This window comes from Podarcis pityusensis (assembly GCF_964106645.2).
Source record: "Podarcis pityusensis genome assembly, chromosome: 3".
NCBI lineage: Eukaryota > Metazoa > Chordata > Lepidosauria > Squamata > Lacertidae > Podarcis > Podarcis pityusensis.
This window is the reverse complement of record NC_138026.1, coordinates 38,996,780-39,017,104: the sequence shown is the minus strand read 5'-3', so window position 1 is coordinate 39,017,104 and position 20,325 is coordinate 38,996,780. Positions and strand designations below refer to the sequence as shown.

Here is a 20,325-nt window from a genome sequence, read left to right as displayed (position 1 = left end):
GTGTTTTTCACTCCAGATTTGGGCATGCTTTCATTGAAGAGTAATTTTTGCTATAGGATTTGTTATTCCTATTCACTACCGCTGTATTGCAGAAACATTTTGTGCTACCCTTCATAAAAATTCCTAGTATGCCTGATTCAGTCAAATTAGCCTCTGTCGATGATGCACTTCGCTTTAGACCTTTTAGCAAGACACATATAATCTCAAAACCAAAAAAGGCAATAAGTGTGAAGAGGTAAGTATGGATTTCTGCTGAAAATGTTTAATCCAGCTAAAGTTGGTCATTTAAGTTAGTTGCAAATTCACTACCAACTTTTCCTTTTAGTTTCAGTGAGGCTAAATTATAAATAACTTTTGGGTGAATAATGTGATTCCATTTCATTTTAAGAGAAACTGCTATAGTTCAAATTGCAGATGTACTTGCCATCAAGGTGTTTATGTGTTAATGATAATGCTGTACAGGGATTAAAAACATTATTTAAGTGTTTGCTGAGAAAGGCATGAACTAACAATGATAATAAAATGGTACATACTACTTTTGCAGTGAATTAATTTTAAAAAACAAACAAATAAAGTCTCACTTTGTTTTAGAATGGAGTCCTAATATAAGCAAAGGCATTTAGTCTACATCAGAACTGGGCTATCTTCCTTCTGAATCCTTCCTTCACTTCCTTCTGAAGTGAAAAGTTCACATGCTTTGAATTTTGTGTAACAGAAACAGCATTGTCACTGTTACGTTTCCCTTTTTCTTTCTAGACAGAAAACAGCAATTGGATGGGGGATTTTGTTATTATTTAGTAGTTCATTTGGTGTACTGATTTTCTTTCATTTTTAATAAATAGATAAATTCACATTGCTATGATTGGATTTTTTTTAAATGCAAGGATTCAGTCCACGTTCCAACTCTGGGTTTGTCCAACATATTTCCATGAAAAGTGAAGTACAAAAAATGAGTGGATTTTAGACTGCCTCACTCATTATTGAATAACTTCATACATATACCAGACATCTCCATTGTGCAGGGAAACGTCAAACAGGATTCAGGATCAAATCTATTTTTATTGGATTGTCAAAATGAGTAGGGATAGATTAATGACAGTGTGTTCCCAATACTGTTTTGAAATAATGTCTCTAGATGAAACAATGCAGTCATTTTTCTGCTATTTTTCTTAAGCTGCCTGATAATAGGAAGTATAATCATTCACTAACGTACTCAAATAGCTGTAGCAAACACTGATCAGAATCAACATTGAGAATATTTGTCTAGAGAAAAATATAATTTAGCTAAGTAGTAGTACCACTTACAGTTGTCTTTTGAAACCATTGTTTGTTATTCCATCTTTCATTTTCACAATCCAGTTAATATAATCCTTTAATACTGTTTTAAAAATTGGGACACCTGGATGCTAGAGAAAAGTGAATGTTTATCTGCAGCAAGAGCTATAAGCAAAATGTGGACAGAGATTCACTGCTCTTGCATTGAATGAACCTTTTAAAGCAATTAAAACAAACTTATTTGACAGATTGTCAATTAACAAGGGTATGAATCTTGTAGCCTTTTTTAAAAAAAAGAAATTTATTATACGGAAATATATGTTTGTTCTTATATAATTCTTGAGGATTTCAACCCGTCTGAAATTAGGAGTTACTGGATGACATTATAGGAAAAAGAAAGTGACTATCTGAAACTTCCTGATAGAGATTATGAATTATTTCCCCAAGAAGTCGTCATTTGGAGGATAAGGCACAAGGCAACTACTGGGTCAGGAGGGGACAGGAAAAGGATTAAATAATAAAATCTCTTTTTTCTTATACTTTGAACCTGCACCAGACAGCTTAACTCAAGATTATTTCTGTGCATAGGGGCTATGACAGATCAGAAGATTTATCTTAAACAGTGCTGGTATTTGTCAGTTTGTGTTATAGTCTTCCCAATGTGATTTCCCCCTCCCCATTTTTCATTTTTGGAAGTATGGCATGAAAATGCATGCACATATTTTGATACCCCTACCCTACCCGCTTGATACTAGAGTCTTGTGGCACCTCAAAGACTAACAAATTTATCATAGCATAAACTTTCATGTCCACAAAGCAGTCCACAAAGGCTTGTATCATAATGAATTTGTTAAATGGCAATCCTAATTCCACAGACCCAGGGAGTAAGCCTCGTTGAATTCAATAGGACTTATTTCTGAGTCGAAATGGTTAGGACCACACTGTTAGGCTTTGTTGTTTTGGGTGCAGCAGGCTAACATGGCTAGCCTCTAGAAATTTGGGCAGATATATATTTTATTTAAATGTACTGCCAGAAAGTTGTCATTATACCTGGACAGAGATTAACACTATGAGAGTTGCATTAGGAAACTTCAATTATTTGTTCGGATGAAAGGACCGCTTTGATACTGGGCTCATCATTTTCTTGCTTGAGTAAAGACAGGGACAGCAATTATGCAGCTGCCCCAGAGCACATTGTGATGTAGGTTCTCCTCATCCAACTATCTTTTGGAAACTTTCCACAACAGTAATGTCATCTTCCAGGAAGGTCTGTCATGTTAGATTCTACACTGGAATGTGGACAGTCATGGCATAGCAGCTTACTGTGATGGTGTGTATACGGGCCTACTCTTGACATAGCAATCTAAGCCACATCCTAGAATTCAGTTTCTAATCTTGGCTCTACCTCTGTTTTTCAGCAACTATTAGCTTTGATAATGGGTCTCAGACACGAAACACCATTTCAGAATGAATCCGATACCCAAATGAAAGGCAGATGCAAGACATTCTGTCATACATGGACAAAGTGCTACAAAAGCATTAATTTGACTTATATAATGACTTCCTACTTATATTTAAATAACTTTATTATCCTTGCAACAAAATTCCCCCATGACACAATTGAAATAGTATATCTTCATGGTTTGAAGGTGCAACTTCAAGAACATTCCAAATATCAATGCACAGGTATAAAGAACAAACTATAATAATAATAATCGTAAGTCTTCTTGTTAGAGAATTAGAGGGAAATACACCCAATGTTAGGAGGAGACTTCCAGATGATTTGACCCACATCAGGAATATAGGAAGCTGCTGATTACCAAGCCCAAATCCATTGCTCCATCTAGCTTAGTTTTGTCCTTACAGTGATTTGCATCAGTTCCCCAGAGCTTCAAGCAGAGCCCTTTCTCAACCTGCAGTTGCCAGAGATTGAACCTGGGTCTTTCTGCCTGCTAGCCACGTGCTGTGCCACTGACCTATGGTACTTCCTCATCCTTTCTTAGCACAGTAAAGCTATTTGGAATTTCCTCTTCGGGCTCCATGAATATTAGGCATAATTCCAATCGTTGTTCAGACATATTCTTAAGCTGGCAACACACATACATCCCTCCTTAGCAGAATTCTAGTCATTTTCCTTCCACACCCTGAACTACAAATACAAGATGCATGATCATTCTTGTCACAATATTATTGACTCCTTTTGTTGTACATGAAAATTATGTCATGGTGAAATGTTGCTGAAAGCATTAAAACAACCCTATATTGCATTTAATTGGGTCATCCACATGTGAATGTACTATCTCTTGATGGTGTTTCATCCCTTGGTGACTTATCACACACTGTGTTGCCTTTGCTGAAACAGTGCAATATTGTTGAATGGCATCAAAGCATAATTCACACATCCATGTTATCATCACATGATTCAGGAGTTACTCGGTGAGTCATATGAATGTGTGGACATGTTCTCTGTCTAAATTACTTACACATTGAGATCAAGTACCTCTACATTGTGTCCTTTCCTTTTCAGAAAAGAATACGAGGATCATGTGGTTCATGGAAGCCTAATGTGAGTTTTAGGTCAGAGATAAATATTCACCAGTTTATTCAGACAGGCGCACAAAAGCTTTCTATGTGCTTTGAGAAATCATTCTAATTACTTCTGGCTTTCCACTTCCCCTCCTGACGGCCTCAGCAGTGACTAGCAACTGTTAAAGATCTCTGTTTATATAACTGACCTCAAGAAGAAGGTTAAAAATATCTGTACCAAGAGGCCCTCATCACAATTTTTCTTTTGTTTATGCAAGGCTACAAGCTTTTGAGTGCTCAACGCCATTCCACAAGTTAAATTTTCTGTTCACAGTGGAAATGCTATAGGCAGTTGTATTGGTTGTATTAAACACATGCAACCTGTTCTCTAACACAAGACCTGGGAGTGACCTTTTTGCATTATTGAAGTATTACTTATAAATATGACATAGGGATAAACTAGTCATCATGATAGATATGCTTGTAATATTTATTGTATACCATCCATCTGTGTCCAAACTATTATGTTTTAAGATCAGGAGGGGGAAGCCTTTTGCCTACTTCTGAAAGAAGATATATACAATGAAGTGTTTGAATTGACTGTGTTGGTCAGTTAGATTAGATAGAGGCATTGCATGCTTGACTCTTGATAGCATGGTGACTAGTGTCTTATTCCTCTGAGACACGTAGACTTGATAATAACAGGGAAATTGGGGGGGAGAGAACTCTGGAGTGCGAGAACAAGGCAACTAATGCTAATAACAATAATGATCCAATACAATAATGTACAATAATGATCCAAATCAATAGGCCCAAATTAATATTGAGTAGTACTGTACTCTTGGCAGGAAGCTCACTCTATTGTAGTCTGTGGTCTGGTGTTTTCTTTTTAATTTCATAATTTTACTGTCACTTCAAACCGGTCAGAAGAGCATTGCAATCTGTATGCTGTTCAGTTGCCTGTGTGTTCATATGGATGCATTTGCATTTGTGTGCACTGGAGACAAGCTCCATCTACTCCCCCAGGATGGTCATGTGCCCATATTTACAGAGGACAATTCTAGCCCAAGCCTGGTTTAAAGACAAAGAACCATAAAGAGAGACATTGAAGTTTCTCATCAACAGATTGATGAGCTTACAGATCACCTGATCACAGTCTTCCCAATATGGTGTCATGTGCTGAGTTTCTATTTAGAACAATAATTTACAGGAATCATTTCTAAACTAATTTGTATCTATCCTTTTCAGTTAACACATGCAAATTTAATGTCTTTGCCTCCTCTTTTTTGGTGATGTGCAAGTGGCCAGCCTACAATCCCTATTCTGAGTCACTTCTGTAGACTCTGTGGCAGGGGTGAGTGAATCGATGGATTGGGGTTTATTTGTTTCTCTTTTTTCCCATTTTAAGTTTAGTTCTCCACATTTCCACATCCATTTGCAAATTCTTCTTTTTTAATTCCTCGTGAAAATTCATAAGCGTTTTAGTGTGAATTTCTCCTAATACACACAGTTCTATATGGAATTTTGCCTAACATTTTTATGCAAAGCAATAATACAGTTTTATGGTATCTTCATTAAGGTATGCAACCTTTTTGTGCAATCTTTGCCGTAGAGTATGCATTTTTGTAAGCATTACTTGACTGGAAAACTCACTCGCTTGCAAAATACAGAGAAGTGTAGATTTCTAAGGCTGTTTATCTTTCAGTTCCTGTATTGCACATTAGGTAGGTTCACCTTTAAATGCAAACTCAGTTGAATATCCCTCCCATCTCTACACTGAGGAAGGAGCTGGTCACTGAAGAATGGTACCCCTAGGAACTCAAGTGAGCAATTTATTAAGAAGGCATTTTGAAAAGGCACAGAAGGGGACCAAAAAGGCACCGCCATTTTTGAGGGGCAAGTACCAAAATGAAAACTGTTGTTGGTAGACAGTGTGTTTTAATGTCCCTTCAACTGCTGTTTTTTTTCTGAATTTTAAAGTATTTATTATTAAGAATAACTTATTATTTGTCCCACCTCTCTTAAAAGGTATTCCAAGTGGTTTAGTGCATGAGTCTGTGTTATGTTTTTCTTCAAAGAACCAGCCAGCTCTTTCCAACTCAGCTCCTTTCTTATTTTCCCTAGAGGACCAAATCCTACTTTGAACTAGTCTTCACACTCTTTCATAGTATAAGTTTGGAACTGCCTTATAAAGAGGCAAAATGTTAATGGTAAGGTCAAGGCATGTAATGGGGGTGATGGCATTTATATAGAGCCTGTATAGCTCTATACATTTGTTGCGCTTACTGTTGGTATTTTAAATAGTAAGATTCCCTAAGGGCCAGCTGCTTTAGTACATCCAGTTGAGAGCTGATGAATGGCTGCGAAACCAAACTTTTAGCAAGCAGTAGAAGGGAGCAGAATTAGTCCTACTCTAGCAGCTTCAAATACACAGCCAAAGCTCTACACAAGCAGGAGCTACCCTTTTAACTTGTATTATAAGGAAGGGAAAGTTCTGAACGTGAATATTCCTCCCCCTTTATTGAACTGAATGGGAAATTCTGCTACTGGAAAAATTTGCTCAAGTTGTATAGTATGTGAGTGATACGTCTTTCTTATTCAGCTGGCAGACTCAAGTATTATTTCTTTGTTCTGACTGTATTGCAATGTTCATTCTTGATTGGATTTGCCCATCTGCCACATTTAAATACTGATCTGTATTTAATTATTAAAGCTCCCTTTCCATCATTAGTTTTGCCTGGTAATTTAAATACAAGCAGTGCAGCAGCTGAAAATGTAATTCTTGTTCTTAGCTTGCTTAGCAGCATATATAAGAAAGCTAATAAAATTATCCACTTGATAATTTTTGGAAGGGGAAGTTGTCATCCAATACTGCTTTTGTCTCTGAATTTATGCAACTTTTCCCATTAGTAATTGGTCTACAGTGGTACCTCGGGTTAAGTACTTAATTCGTACCGGAGGTCCGTTCTTAAACTGAAACTGTTCTTAACCTGAAGCACCACTTTAGCTAATGGGGCCTCAGGCTGCCACCACACGATTTCTGTTCTCATCCTGAAGCAAAGTTCTTAACCCGAGGTACTATTTCTGGGTTTGCGGAGTCTGTAACCTGAAGCGTATGTAACCTGAAGCGTATGTAACCCAAGGTACCACTGTACTCTGAAGGCAGTATGCCTTGCTAATCAATCAGGCAGTCCTGCCTGCATTTTGAAAGTATCTTATGGGACAGAAATAATTTGCTTTTCATAGCTTTCCAGCATTGGGCTGACCTTCAGGATATTATTGCCCCTTCCTCCAAAATTATTCAAATTTCAGCAGGTTTGTTTTATGCGATCACCTACAGCTGTTTGGTCCACATTCTACATTTTGTTAGTCTTCTATTTTACATAACTATATTATTTATGCTTTTTGCTATGGGCAGCTGTGACAGTGCCCCTCAACTGAATCCACTATTTGTCAATCAATTTGTCATCAACCAATGAAATGATCTAGTGTTTGATGCTATCAAGTGCTGCCATGAATAGGGCACCAACATTGAGGGCTAGCTTGTTCCAGGAGGACTGTCAAAAGAATTTAGGTGGCATGGCAAGGGGAAAGAGTTGTTAATAGAAAGAATAGTGCCTCAAAGACGTACCAGTGAGTCAACATTTGCACAGATTTGTGAATAAGAAAAATGTTACATAAATGTTAAGTGATAATGAAAGGTCAGCGGTGTGTGAGACAGATGTCTGCCTATCTACAATTGAATTATAATTGGGGAGGGGGTAGAATATTTCCACAGCTGTCTTCACAGTACAGAAATCAGGAAATGCCTTTGCAAATAACCAGAACTAAGTAAAAGGGCAAAATTATCATGCTTAGCCAATATGTCACATGCAGATACAACGCTGATAATAGCATAAAATATTTGTTATATGTGGCAAATCTGAGGCTGGAGATTAGCTATCCATGCTTCTGAGGTTATTTGAAAATATATGTATTGACAAACTCATATATGTAGTGCTTCTAAAGAGCGAGAAGCTGGATGGAGCCCAAGACTGACAAGTCCTGCCATTAGCTGTGGTAGGACTGAAGTAGAACACAACATGGTTACTCAACAATGCAGGATACTCAAAAGCACTTCTTAAAACTGTTACTTTACATATTCTGAATTGGCCATAACATTAAAAATGGATTCTAGGGCCAAATCCTTTCACAAATTACTAAAGCATGCTTACACCCGGCACAATTGAACAGCAGCCTCTCTTACTGAGAGAGGGAACTAAGCTGTTCCACCAAGTGAATGTTTTAAAGTGAGTGGGTGGGGTGGAGGATAAATGGGAAATCCTTCTCAGACTTGGATTTTAATCCAAGATGGAGGATACTTTGGGGCTTATGATACCATGCACCAGCCAGTGTGGTGTAGTGGTTAAGAGCGGTGGACTCGTAATCTGGGGAACTGGGTTCGCATCTCCACTCCTCCACATGCAGCTGCTGGGTGACCTTGGGCCAGTCACACTTCTCTGAAGTCTCTCAGCCCCACTCACCTCACAGAGTGTTTGTTGTGGGGCAGGAAGGGAAAGGAGAATGTTAGCCGCTTTGAGACTCCTTCGGGTAGTGATAAAGCAGGATATCAAATCCAAACTCTTCTTTCCTGTTCTTTGAGCTGCCAACGTTTCCTTCTTGGGACAAGCTAGGTGAGCTCCATCAACACCCCTACATTCTTGCCCTGCTTGTGGACTTCCAAACAGTTGGCCACTCTCAGACATGAATCTATATGGTCCGATTCAGCAAGACAAATTCATATATCCTTGTCCTGAATTTTCACACGATGTATATATGTGCTCAGTGTGAACAGATTAGCTATTTAATCCTGGAATACTCCTCTTTGTCACAAGCAATTGAATGGGAGGTTGCTGGTCCAGCACTGTGTTTTACAGCAAGGCCCTTTGCTCCTTTCTGGTGTTTGAATTGTATTTCTTTAGTTGAATATAGAGAGCAGCCTTATGCAGAGTCAGGCCAGCTATGCACCTTGCCACAGTTCAGAGAATGGTTAAGAGTCAAGACACACGGTGAGTTCTGCTACTATGCATTTTGCCCTCCCCAGGGAGAAAGCAGAACTACACCTTTAAAAATGATTTGGTTGGCTGTGGTATCAGGTGCAAATGGGAATGGATCGTCAACACCCTACTAATCAACTTCTGTTGACTTTTTAAAAAAGAGAGAACAGGTATATCACAGTTCACCTGTCAAGGATTTAGAATTATGTGAAGCTAGGATGAGTCAAGCTTAATCGCCTACAGAAGGAAAGGAAGGGAATTCATAGTAGTACAAGTAATTTTCATGTCACAGGACTTCTTAAAGGATATATTGGTACTGAGCAGCTATAGAACTTGGCAAGTGAGATATTTTAAAAGGTGCTCAATGTGATGGCCTGCATTTTGTTGGTTTTGCTCTTTGGTGGAAAAAAAGGTATGTAATTACTAGTAACTATATCTATGTAAGTAAGATATAGGGGAGGAGCTGGTGAACAATGATCTTTCCAAGTGTGGAGAGCTTGAAGACACGGGATATTGGGTTTATCGATTTATAGTTTAGAAATGGATTACAGGGGAGATACAATTACCTCACAAAGCAGGCGAATGTGTTTTCGTCTTTCTATGAATCCTTTCTCTGGCTTACTTCCCCCTGGTCTGGGAGGGGAGGGCCTTGACTGTGCCTAGTGATGAAAAGTACATGAAAGATCATGTGAGAGCAAGTATGTGCGGTGTTCACAAAAGTGATGGGAAATGAAACCTCTGGATGCTTCCTTTTTGTCCTTAACAGCAAATATTTATGCCATCTGCAAGGGACTGTCTTTGTTTAGGCCAAAGTTTCCCAAACATAGGTCTCCAGCTGTTTTTGTACAGCACCTATCATCCCTAGCTAGCAGGACCAGTGGTCAGGAATGATGGGAAATGTAGTCCCAAAACAGCTGTAGACCCAAGTTTGGGAAACCCCGATTTAGGCATTTTTAAGGGGAACCAACCCCAAAGAGACTTGCATTTGCACCATTTAAAGGTGTCAAAATGTAAGCACCAGTTAGGAAGGTTGAGGCTCCTAATTATTCATTTGCAGTTGTGGCTTTACCTGCCCTACACCTAACATCATGTGGGCATGGCTGGCTAAAAACAGCTTTCTGAGCAAAAGTAGAACCCCTGATGGGCATAATTTAGCCTGCAGGCCAGAAATCCCTCACTCCTGCAGTGGAGTGTTTGATGGGGACTAGGAAGGCCTGAGTTCAAATTTCACAATGTGTTAGTGAAAAACAGATCTTGAATGAAAAATAATAGATTTGTTTACTGGGCCCAGGAAAAAACAACAACCCAGCATGTGAACTACATTGTGTTGTCACTTTAATGAGGCAATCTGAGACAGTTGTGTCAGGCACCAAGCACCATTCCTCCCACTTGCTTGCTTCACTGCCTGTACCAGCCATACTCTACCCATCTCTGTCCACCCACCTTGTGAGGCTTTCTGTCTCCCTGTCTCATTCTGAAGAAGGACCAGAGGTTTTACCATGATTGAGGAAGGGAGGAGAGAGGGGGGGACTGCCAGTACTGATGGCAAATTAGCAATACAGTGGTACCTCTGGTTACGAAATTAATTTGTTCCGGAGGTCCGCTCTTAACCTGAGATACCACTTTAGCTAATGGGGCTTCCCGCTGCCACCGCGCAATTTCTGTTCTCATCCTGAGGTAAATTTCTTAACCCAATGTACTCCTTCCCAGTTAGCAGAGTCTGTAACCCAAAGTGTTTGTAACCCGAGGTGTTTGTAATCCGAGGGGCAACTGTATAAGAAACCAGCAGTGCAGTGAGGTAATTTTAGATCCTGGACTTAATGGTTGTGTCCATGTGCAGTACACCAGTTGTAAAGCACATGTTTAAGACTTCTCATCTGCCACCCCGCACTTGACCCAGTCTATGATTGCAACAGCCTCTACGTTCCTGATAGATTCAAACCAAAACACCAACCAAAAATAGCATGGCAACTCTGTTTAAAAAAGAAATAATCTGAAAACGAACAATTTCTATACTTCACACTCACTTAAACCATAATGTCATCTCCACAACAGGAGTGAAATGGAGTTTGCTGTGTCTCAGGAAAAGAAGTAGGAGAAAAGTGCAATCCCTTATGCCAGCCCTACATGTTGCTGTGCCCATTCTGCATGCTGGATCGCAGAATGAACAAATAACAACTAACCAAATAAAAATAAGAACTTTTGTGAATCAATTTAGGCCAGTGCTGGCTGGGGCTGATAGGTTCAGTATATCTGTGGGGTTTCAGGTTGGGAAAGAATAGATAGAAGTTTACAGCAAAATCAAGGTTTTATTTTCCCCGCCCCTTCCTTAGAATTGTAGAGTTGAAAGGGTCGTCTTGTCCAACCCCCTGCAATGCAGGAATCATTTTGCCCAATATGGAACTCGAACCCAAGACTCTGAGATTAAGAGTCTCAGGCCAACTGAACTATCAAGAAGTTGTTCCATACATGCTTCACATTTGTGCCTTATGATTGAAAGTTTTTGTATAGTGCTGCTTTTCCACTTTGGCAGTGCCTTAGTTCATGCAAGGTTGTTTGTTGTTGTTATTGTTTACAAGCCCCTGTCAAAGCCTTCCCAATTATTGAATATCTCGTGTGGTTCTCCTTCTTAGGTGTGCTGTTTCGGCAAACTGTTTTATTTGTGTTTGATGCTCATTTTGCCTGGTCACAGGTTAGTGAAAAACAAATGATTGTTGATAGAAATGGAGCTGAGAAATATGGCAGAACCACATTGCTGTCTTCTCTTTCCTTGTTGTCAGTAAGATATTAGAAGCTCAGTGTGTGTGTGTGTGTGTGTGTGTGTGTGTGTGTGTGTGTGTGCGCGCGCGCCCTGCCCTTACAACCAACACTAAGATTTGCGCAAAAGAATAGTTCTGGACCAGACTCATATTATCCAGGTGTTTTACTCTCTGTGTGGAAGAGCACTTGTCTAAATGGTCTTAAAACGTACTGGAATAACTGTTCCCAGCTTGTGTGTTTTGAAAAAGACATCCATTGGAATGTTAATTAAGAAATTATGCAACAGTCCAATGCACAAAGGAAGCTACTTTTTCTCTGACATATTACCGGAAGTGTCACTCCCCCCAATTTTTTTCCTGTCAGTTCAGATTCAATTCATTCAATTCCAAATCATCACAATGAAGCATATATTCTCTCTTATTTTCTTTTCATCTATCTAACAACCACTGACATAATAATGAATGTTTACGGCTTTGCTTGAAGCTATATTCTTCATTTCAGAGAGTAAGAGAAAACTATAGACGTAGATCATTCCTGCTACGTGGAAACTTGTCATGCTCCACTAAATATTTAGCTCTTAGTTTTCCTAATATTCTTATTTTCTTGTAAGCTTGATTCTCTTGAAAGACATTTGATTCCTTTTCTCTGCCCCTTACTGAATTTGAACTATTTCCAAATGCAATTACCATCTACAGTCAATTCATTGGTATCTAAGTTAGCTACACACATATTGTTGGCCTCCTAGACAAATATTTTCTGCCTCAGAAAGTTTTCCAATTATCTACACATTTTACCATTTCCTTTTCATGGAAGGTCTTTAAACAAATATTGGGATGCTATTTACCTTTCCTTCTTTTAGGTTGCTTGTGCAATTAAAAGACAGAACTGCAAAAATGCTTCCAAAGCATCTTGAAAAGTTCATTTAAAATCAACATTATAATTTTTTTAAGCATCAGTGAATAAAATTGAAAATATAATTACTTCACTGACTGCTCCTTCATTATCTCCATGAAACTGATAATGCAGCTTTTTTTTTTTTTTAGCCATTGAAATTCAAAGCTCATAATTTCCTTACTGTTAACTTAAAAATTCACACGCACCTTGAATTAGTATGTCATGTATCAAGTTGTGTTAGGCATAATATCTAGACTAGCAAATACGCTGTACAAAGTTCTGCTCTCGTTTATTAAAGATTACTTTCCTGCATAATTTCCCACAAAAAGGTTAGTGACAACTTTCCCAGTGCTTTGGTATCTTTCATGAGCCAGAAGCAGATGCATCCTGGTGGGGCTGGGAGTGCCTGGAGTGCATGTGACTCAAAACAGCCAAGCATAAGCTGCTGAATGATGCAACAGGCAAACCCACTTTGACTTGAAAGAGAAGATAAATGTAGCACAGTGGACAGTAATGCATAGGTTAGACAGCAGATCTACACCCAGTTCCTTGTAACAGAGGCAAGTTATAATGAAACATTTGTCATGTTGTTGGTATTTTGAGGTAATAGTTTGTTTCCTTATTTTTCAGTAAATGGGGGTTGACTACCCACAACCATCTGTGTACTGTATAGCATTTTATTGATGTATTTTTTTTATCTTTGCTTTTCCTTTAACAGAAACCCCTAATAAAATGAATCGCGGTGAAGCAAAACATCTTGCAGATGCTTCAGGGTCTGAAAAGTCAGAAAGAACAACAAAGAGGTCTAAAGTATCCACCATCCGAAGGATATTTGATATGGCGAAACATCGAACAAAGAGGTCTTCTTTTTTCCCAACTGGAGTGAAGGTTTGCCCTCAAGAGTCAGTGAAACAAATTTTAGCAAGCCACCAAGCTTATTATAGGCTAAGAGGTGAGCATGCCACAATTTGACCTGCTTTCGATATACCACGCAATTATTTTTGTAACAAGTACCCATAACCTATTGGCCCATAACCTATTGGCCACATGTTTGCTTTTTCTTGCAAGAAAAGACTTTGAAAGTGACTCTGTAGGCAGTGTTATATCTTTCCTGATATAAGTGATGCAACACTGCCAGTATATTAAAAATGACCGTGTGGGGTCCCAGTGTTATACTTCAAAGTTTGGCTGTGGAGAAGTTGGTGTCAAAATTCTCCTCAGCCGTGAAGATCAGTGGATGACCTAAGGCAAGTCAATGAAAGTCAGCCTAGGCCAGCTCACAAGGTTGTCTGATGCTAAAATGAGATAATTTTTAATGTATTTTATGGTGCTCCAATCTCCTTGGGGAGAGGGTGAGGTATAAATGTGACAAACAGTCTATAAGCAACAATTTATACTGAATCAGACAAACAGTCAGCCTGGTCTTGTGCTGTCAGTTCTGCCTGCGTTTCATCTCTTCATAAGTAACCATGTAAACCCAGGGTAACCAAAATGGTGTCCTCAAAATGATGCTTGACTACAACTCCCAGAGGATTTCACAGAGGCAGGTAGTTGACTGCTGTGGGAAATGGGACTTGATGAGCCCTTAGTCTTCTGATCCATTAGGGTTCTTGTTGTTTGTTGTTTTATTAAATTGCAGCTTAATTCTAGAGATGTTGTGTTGAACCAACAGCATTCCAGAGGCAGCTTGCCCTCCACACACACTGAATCCTAGTACAGCCCAATGAGAGCTGTGTCACATGAATTTCTGGATGATGCATTTTCGTTCTAGGAAAAGTAGCACAAGGCAGAAGTAGGATTCTTTTATGCCCTCCTGCATCACTTAGAACTGTATCTAACCTATGGACATCTGGAGATTTGTGCTGCACCACGCCAAAAGAAGGGTGTTGGAGGAAGGTTTTCCAAGACACACAGGCTTTTGAGGGGCTGTTTATAATGATGTAGCTGCTTTGAATTAAAAGGATCCAGATAGCGTACACCTGCAGTCCAAGACAAATTTAATAGCTTAGTGAAGCTGTTTGAGTTTGTCTGCTAAATATGATAAATGCTGTCCCTCTTCTGGAGCATCAGCAAATGCAGAAAAATTGTCATGCAGTTCCACATATTTCTGCATCTCTCATATTTATGTTTTGTGAGTTAGAGTTAAGATGTTCCGCAAGAATGTTTGTAGAACGTATATAATACATTATCTTGAATAATTCATCAGCCGCGGTGCCATAGGTTTTGTCACACATGAGTTTTGCAAATGGGTTAAAAATGATTCATGTGTATCAGGAACTTGTGGTGTTTACAGAAAAACTGCAAGCAGATAAATTTTCTGCCATTTTATAGAATGGAATAAATCCAACCTAGAACTGTAAAAGTTGATGGCTTCCTATTTGCCCAGAATGGCACCTGTTTTCTTCAAGACCTAAATACCGCAAGAGGCAGCACTATTACTAGGATCACAGGGATAGGAGGAGTATGGTTAACCATTCCCTTTCCAGCAAGATCCTCTCCCTGCATAGTAATTATGCTTAGGAAGAAAACTGGTGCTGTGTGTGCTCCTCTTTTTATGCTATGATCCCAACAAAAATCCCATCAAAATCCCCACAAGATGTGGTGTGGGGCAAGGAGAAGGCATGGCTGGGTGTGGCCTGCAGATTGGTGTTCTCTGACTGCAGGATTGCATGCATGCTCTGAATGTTACTTGGTATCATTAAACAAATAGGGATTGAGCAGGAGATGTAGTTCATCTGCCAAGGAACAGTTAAAGCATCAAAGACTAGGGGGTGGGGCGGGTTAGCATGGTGTGCTGGCATATTCTGGGTATAGCTACTTCAATAGCCTCTGAGGTACTCCTTAGGTAGTGGTTTTACTCAGTGGTGTTTCTCTGTTTGTGGAACAGCCCCCTCAGTGTGATGTTTCTGTCTCCTTTGCTCTTAACATTCGGGAAGTTGAAATAAATTTAAAAATTAAAAAAATTGTCCAGTAGCACCTTAGAGACCAACTAAGTTTGTTCCGGGTATAAGCTTTTGTGTGTGTGCACACTTACACAAAAGCTTATACCCAGAACTAACTTAGTTGGTCTCTAAGGTGCTACTGGGCAATTTATTTTATTTTTTAATTTATTTTTACTACATCAGACCATCACGGCTACCTACCTGAATTCGGGATGTTGTTTTTTTATATCATTGTATTACCCTTACAAAAAAGTACCCTAAGCAGCTACCTAGAATGAACTAATAAGGATGGAAAAGAAAGTTGCACAGTGATTAACCCTTTTATTTCAGCAAGACTATGGCAGAGATGGTACTCTTGAGAATGCATTATTGAATTCACCAAGTCACAATGTTTGCTTCCTTGAAGTAACTGTTTTGGGCTTCCTTGGCAATTTCCCACTCAAATCTATGTTGAATTTGGTAGCACCATGGCAACTTTTAGCAATCAGTTCAACAACACTTAAATCTTGCATGTCACCAGGTCCTGTGCACCATTCAAGTTTCTGTCCATGGATGCCTCTCGTCTGGTTGGTTCCATGGCCAACTGTTTTAGGTTAGTCATTAAGGGCACCTAGAAATGTTACTTCTTTTTCATCACTGGAACATTGTAATCAAAGTTACTCATTATTACAATGTTTCTTCCTACGGCTTCCTCCTTTATTTCACTTTATATCTCAAAATCACTCCGGATGTTTTCAACAGGGGATGATGGTACCTTCCTAGTACTAAATTACTCTTAGGGCCTTGTATTGCCACCTAAGTGATTCTGTGGAGAAGTCCTTTTTGTATTTCTAGTTCATTCGATACTATAGTAAAGAATGTTGCGACTCCTAATATGCCCTTTTGGTTTGTATTTGTATCCAGAGATAGCCTTGTCCCACTGGCTTTCTCTCCACTTCACCATGTTTCTGTTTTGCCCATTATATTGATGCTCTCCTTTAAAATCAAACACTTCATTGGTTCACCCATCTTGGCTCAGAAGTTTCTAGCATATAAACACACGTACATGGTGCCTCTCTCCAAATTTCTCTGGCATGTGTGTTTTCCTCTATGGTGCTTTGGCCTTTGTGAATCCCTGTCATGCCCCTCTGCACTTTCATTGCCTAGTTACTCTAATCAAAAACATTTTCACCCTCATCCCTTAGGGATGATTCATCTGTAACTGCACGGCCCTCCCCTCCAATTGGCTTTTTCCTAGGGATCAGTTTAAAAGTTGCTCAGCCACCTTTTAAATTTAAGTGCAAGCACTCTGGTTGCACTCTGGTTCATGTGGAGCCTTTCTAGAGGTCTGGCTTGGCCCAAAATATTCTCCGGGGCCTAATAAATCTAAAACATCCATCTCATGCACACATTGAGACTCATCAGCTGTAGATGGCCTCACATGTGGAAGAGGTTGCATTTTAGAGAAATTACCTTGGAAGGTTCTGCTTTCTACCTAGCAACCTAAACTTTGCTGCCAAGATCACACAACTACTTTCCCTCATGTCATTGATACCAATACGTACCATGATCACGATCTCCTCCTGAGCTGTACAGGCTATCTAGATGACTTATGAGTTGTGATCTGCCATTTTGCACCAGGCAGGCAAGTCACCATGCGGTCTTGCGCACTCATCACAAACCCAGCTATGTTCTGATTTAATCACCCACTGCCAGGAGCCCCTGACCCACTGAAGGAAGTATTATCAACGCAAAGGTTATTTATTCATCCTCCAAGGAATGAGCCCATTCAAAGGGATCATTTCAAAAGAAGGAATATAGTCACATCTATCATATCACTTTAAACAGAAAGCAGTGGGGAGGGGGACATGGTTCTTATTTTGTGCACATACTTCTGTAATATTTCTTACCTGTTCCGTTATTTATAATTTACTGTAGTATTAAAGCTTCCGGTGGCAAAGGCTTCTTTTGTTAGGCAGTTGGATTAGTTGATGGCTCATCAATGGGTTATTTATTCACAGTATTTACCACTTTTCAGGCAGACCTCACAAAGCAGTTTACATAAGATTACTACAACAGTCAGCATTGCTTTTTCAGAAACTGTTGCAACAGAATGGATAAGGCAATTTGTCTGTTTGGAAGAAGCTGCTGCTTCTCCCCTCCCCTCTGGGCAAGGTGGTCCTTCAGAGCCCCCATCCCCTCCCCCCCATGGTGGCAGTTGGGCGGGAGGAGAGGCCACAGAGGGATATCAATGGTGACAGTTCCTCAAGTTTCTTTCTTCTCCCCTCCCCTCAGGAGAATACTTTATTTATGAATTGCTTCGCATGATACCTTCCAAAGTGATTCACAATATGATCAAAGTTATATATCTTAAAACGGTTAAAGCAATTGCATATATAAAAAAGCAATCATATACAGGCACACATACAACAACAGCAGATACATCAAATCAAATCCAGCATACCAACTTTTGCTACCAATTTAGATACCCAAATACTAATAATGGTGATGATAATAATAAAGGTGCATTGATTATTTAGTATGTAAACTAGTCTGTCTCCTAGTATTCAGCGATGGTAGTCTACTGTAAACTTTTGGGTTTATTTGCCTAAATTATGTATTATACTACTTTTCCTAACTATCCAATAGTAAGATACAGATTGCAGCTGCGTGAGCTTATTTCTGTAATCAGTCCCAAACCTGAGTTGAGCATCAAATTATGATGCCACCCTGGGCCTTCGTGCAGGGCAGCAACACCTATGACAGCACTTCATGTTGATTATACGAGATGCACAATAATGCTTCTATGTGTGGTTATTCACCACCATATGATTAAAGAACAGCAGTTGTTCTTCCCAATTATGAAGTGTGAGAATATCTGTCTTTATGAGGTTTGTGATAAAAGCTTACGGAATCTTTTTTTCGTTCTTTCGTTCATTCTTTCTTGCATTCATTCTTCCTTGCATTTTCTCTCTCTATGCAGTCCTTGCCTATATATTCTACAAATGGATTTTCAAAAACATTAGCAAAATTAAATTGCATAGCAATTCTTGATTTTAGACTGCAGTTCTCTTCATGCATATGGGATTGAGCTTTATTTTTCAGGGCTGTCTTTAAGGTATGGAGGTTTTGATGTCATGAGTTTCATTGCATCTGGAAACTATGCATTTCATATCCAGGTGAATATGGAAAGAACTCCCACAGGCACCTGTTATATTAGGGTTCAAAAAGTAAAATTCCTGACACCTACAAAGTTGTTGAGCCCCGAAAATAGTGATTTTAGGCTTTTAGGCTTTTAGCGGTTTCTGCTACTTTTTCCACCATATTGCCATACATCTGGGTTTTTCCTGGCACCAAGCACTTCCTGGCCAGCCCCAGAGGCACCATGCACCTCGGAAGCTTGTAGCCTGGGCTGCTGCAACAAACAGCTGTGCAAGCTTTTGGTAGGTAGAAATGTGAGAGGGCATCAGAGAAGGGAGAGAAGGAAAAAGGGACAGAGGCCAGTGTTGCCCATGGCACTCCTGACCATCATTCAAGGCATCACAGGGTGCCATGAAAAACCCTGTTCTGGGGAAAGGCCCTGGCTGCCAGTTTCCTCCTCTTCCTTAGTTTCCATGTTGCTTTTGTAGAGCTCAGCAGGAAGGATGGAGGCATTAGAAGTAGAATTAGTTGGCTCTGCCAGTCATTGGCTCTAGCGCCACCTGCTGTTGGCTCCCTCCTTTCTGCCCCACCAGTTCCAATGTATACCAGCCACTACTGCCATCTTCCTTTGCATCTATACCTTCCATCCATTGTTTGAGGACAGGATATTGTGCTAAAAGCATTGGATCAAGGCCACCATTGATATATCTCCCTCCCCATCAAAAAGGGGGGGGGGGAGAACCAATTGAAATTTGTTTTTGGCTTGTTTTTTCCTCTCAAAAACTTCCCTCAGACAACATACGTTTCAGCTCCCTTTTAAAGCTATTCAAGCTGGTTTGTACGATATGGCAAAAAAACAAATCCTTGTTGCTTTTCTTTGTTAGGAATTAATTAATGGGCTTGTGTAGTCTGACATGCACACATTCATTTATGAACAGCAGGTTGTTAAATATTTGTGTGCACGTTAGTCCTCCTTTTTGGAGCTTGTTGTATTAATTGCACTAGGCTGCTGACAGAGGCTGAGCAGAGGGGACTCTTGGAACTCTTCCTTGCAGCCATGAGATTTTACCCTACTGTGTGTTTGTTCTGAAGCGTCATCCCAGCCTTATTAGTTTTGTGCCTTTGCACATGCTTGCTTTTATTTCCCCAAATGATACAGAAGCCAGCAGTTGTTCCACAGCTGCGATGGCTGTTATTTTCCACCAGTAGCTACAGTTTTGGCATGCGGTTCGGTTAGTTATTCAGCATCGAGAGGGAGCACTTTAACTTTTAACAAATTAGAGCCAATGTACAAAAGAGGAGAGTTGTTTCCATGGGGACTATACATCAAAGCAGGTTTTCTTTTCTTTTTCCTGGAGGGTCATTTGAAACGACAACAAATGAAGCAGGAATATAGATGCATAGGACCACATAATTATACTTCAGACAGTATAACATTTATGAGTCAATAGATTCTGGGGGGGTGGGGATAAAATGTACACTAGAATTGGCATTATCTATGGCTAGATTATTTCCATCTGTGCCTAGGCAATTCTTTCTGTGGAATAATAGGAGAGTTTTTCCCTTTTACCACAGGATTCTGATCCCGCTTCAGTAGCTTGGTTACTGTTCAAATGTAATGAATGAGAGGGCATGCCCAGAGAAAAACACTTTTTTTCAGAAATACACCATTTCAAGAGCATTTTTGTATCATATTGGTAGTCCTACACTGTAAAAGGCTGCAGTAGGAGCCATGAGGATCAGCTGATAAATAACTATGCTTTCAGTAAAGT

The 20,325-nt window shown here is 39.6% G+C and overlaps 1 protein-coding gene across 6 annotated transcripts in view; it reads left to right on the top strand.

The window, feature by feature from the left end:
• The window catches only part of IMPG1 (interphotoreceptor matrix proteoglycan 1), a 71,783-nt gene that overhangs the window by 794 nt on the left and 50,664 nt on the right, over window positions 1–20,325 (top strand). For 5 of the 6 annotated variants that reach the window (XM_080998856.1, XM_080998854.1, XM_080998852.1 and 2 more), the window contains exon 2: window positions 13,210–13,443. In XM_080998856.1, the coding sequence (XP_080854982.1) occupies window positions 13,210–13,443 (234 nt within the window). Of the gene's footprint in view, window positions 1–12,866; window positions 13,095–13,209; window positions 13,444–20,325 lie in introns of those variants that run through there. The other variant, XM_080998853.1, reaches the window with a different exon arrangement.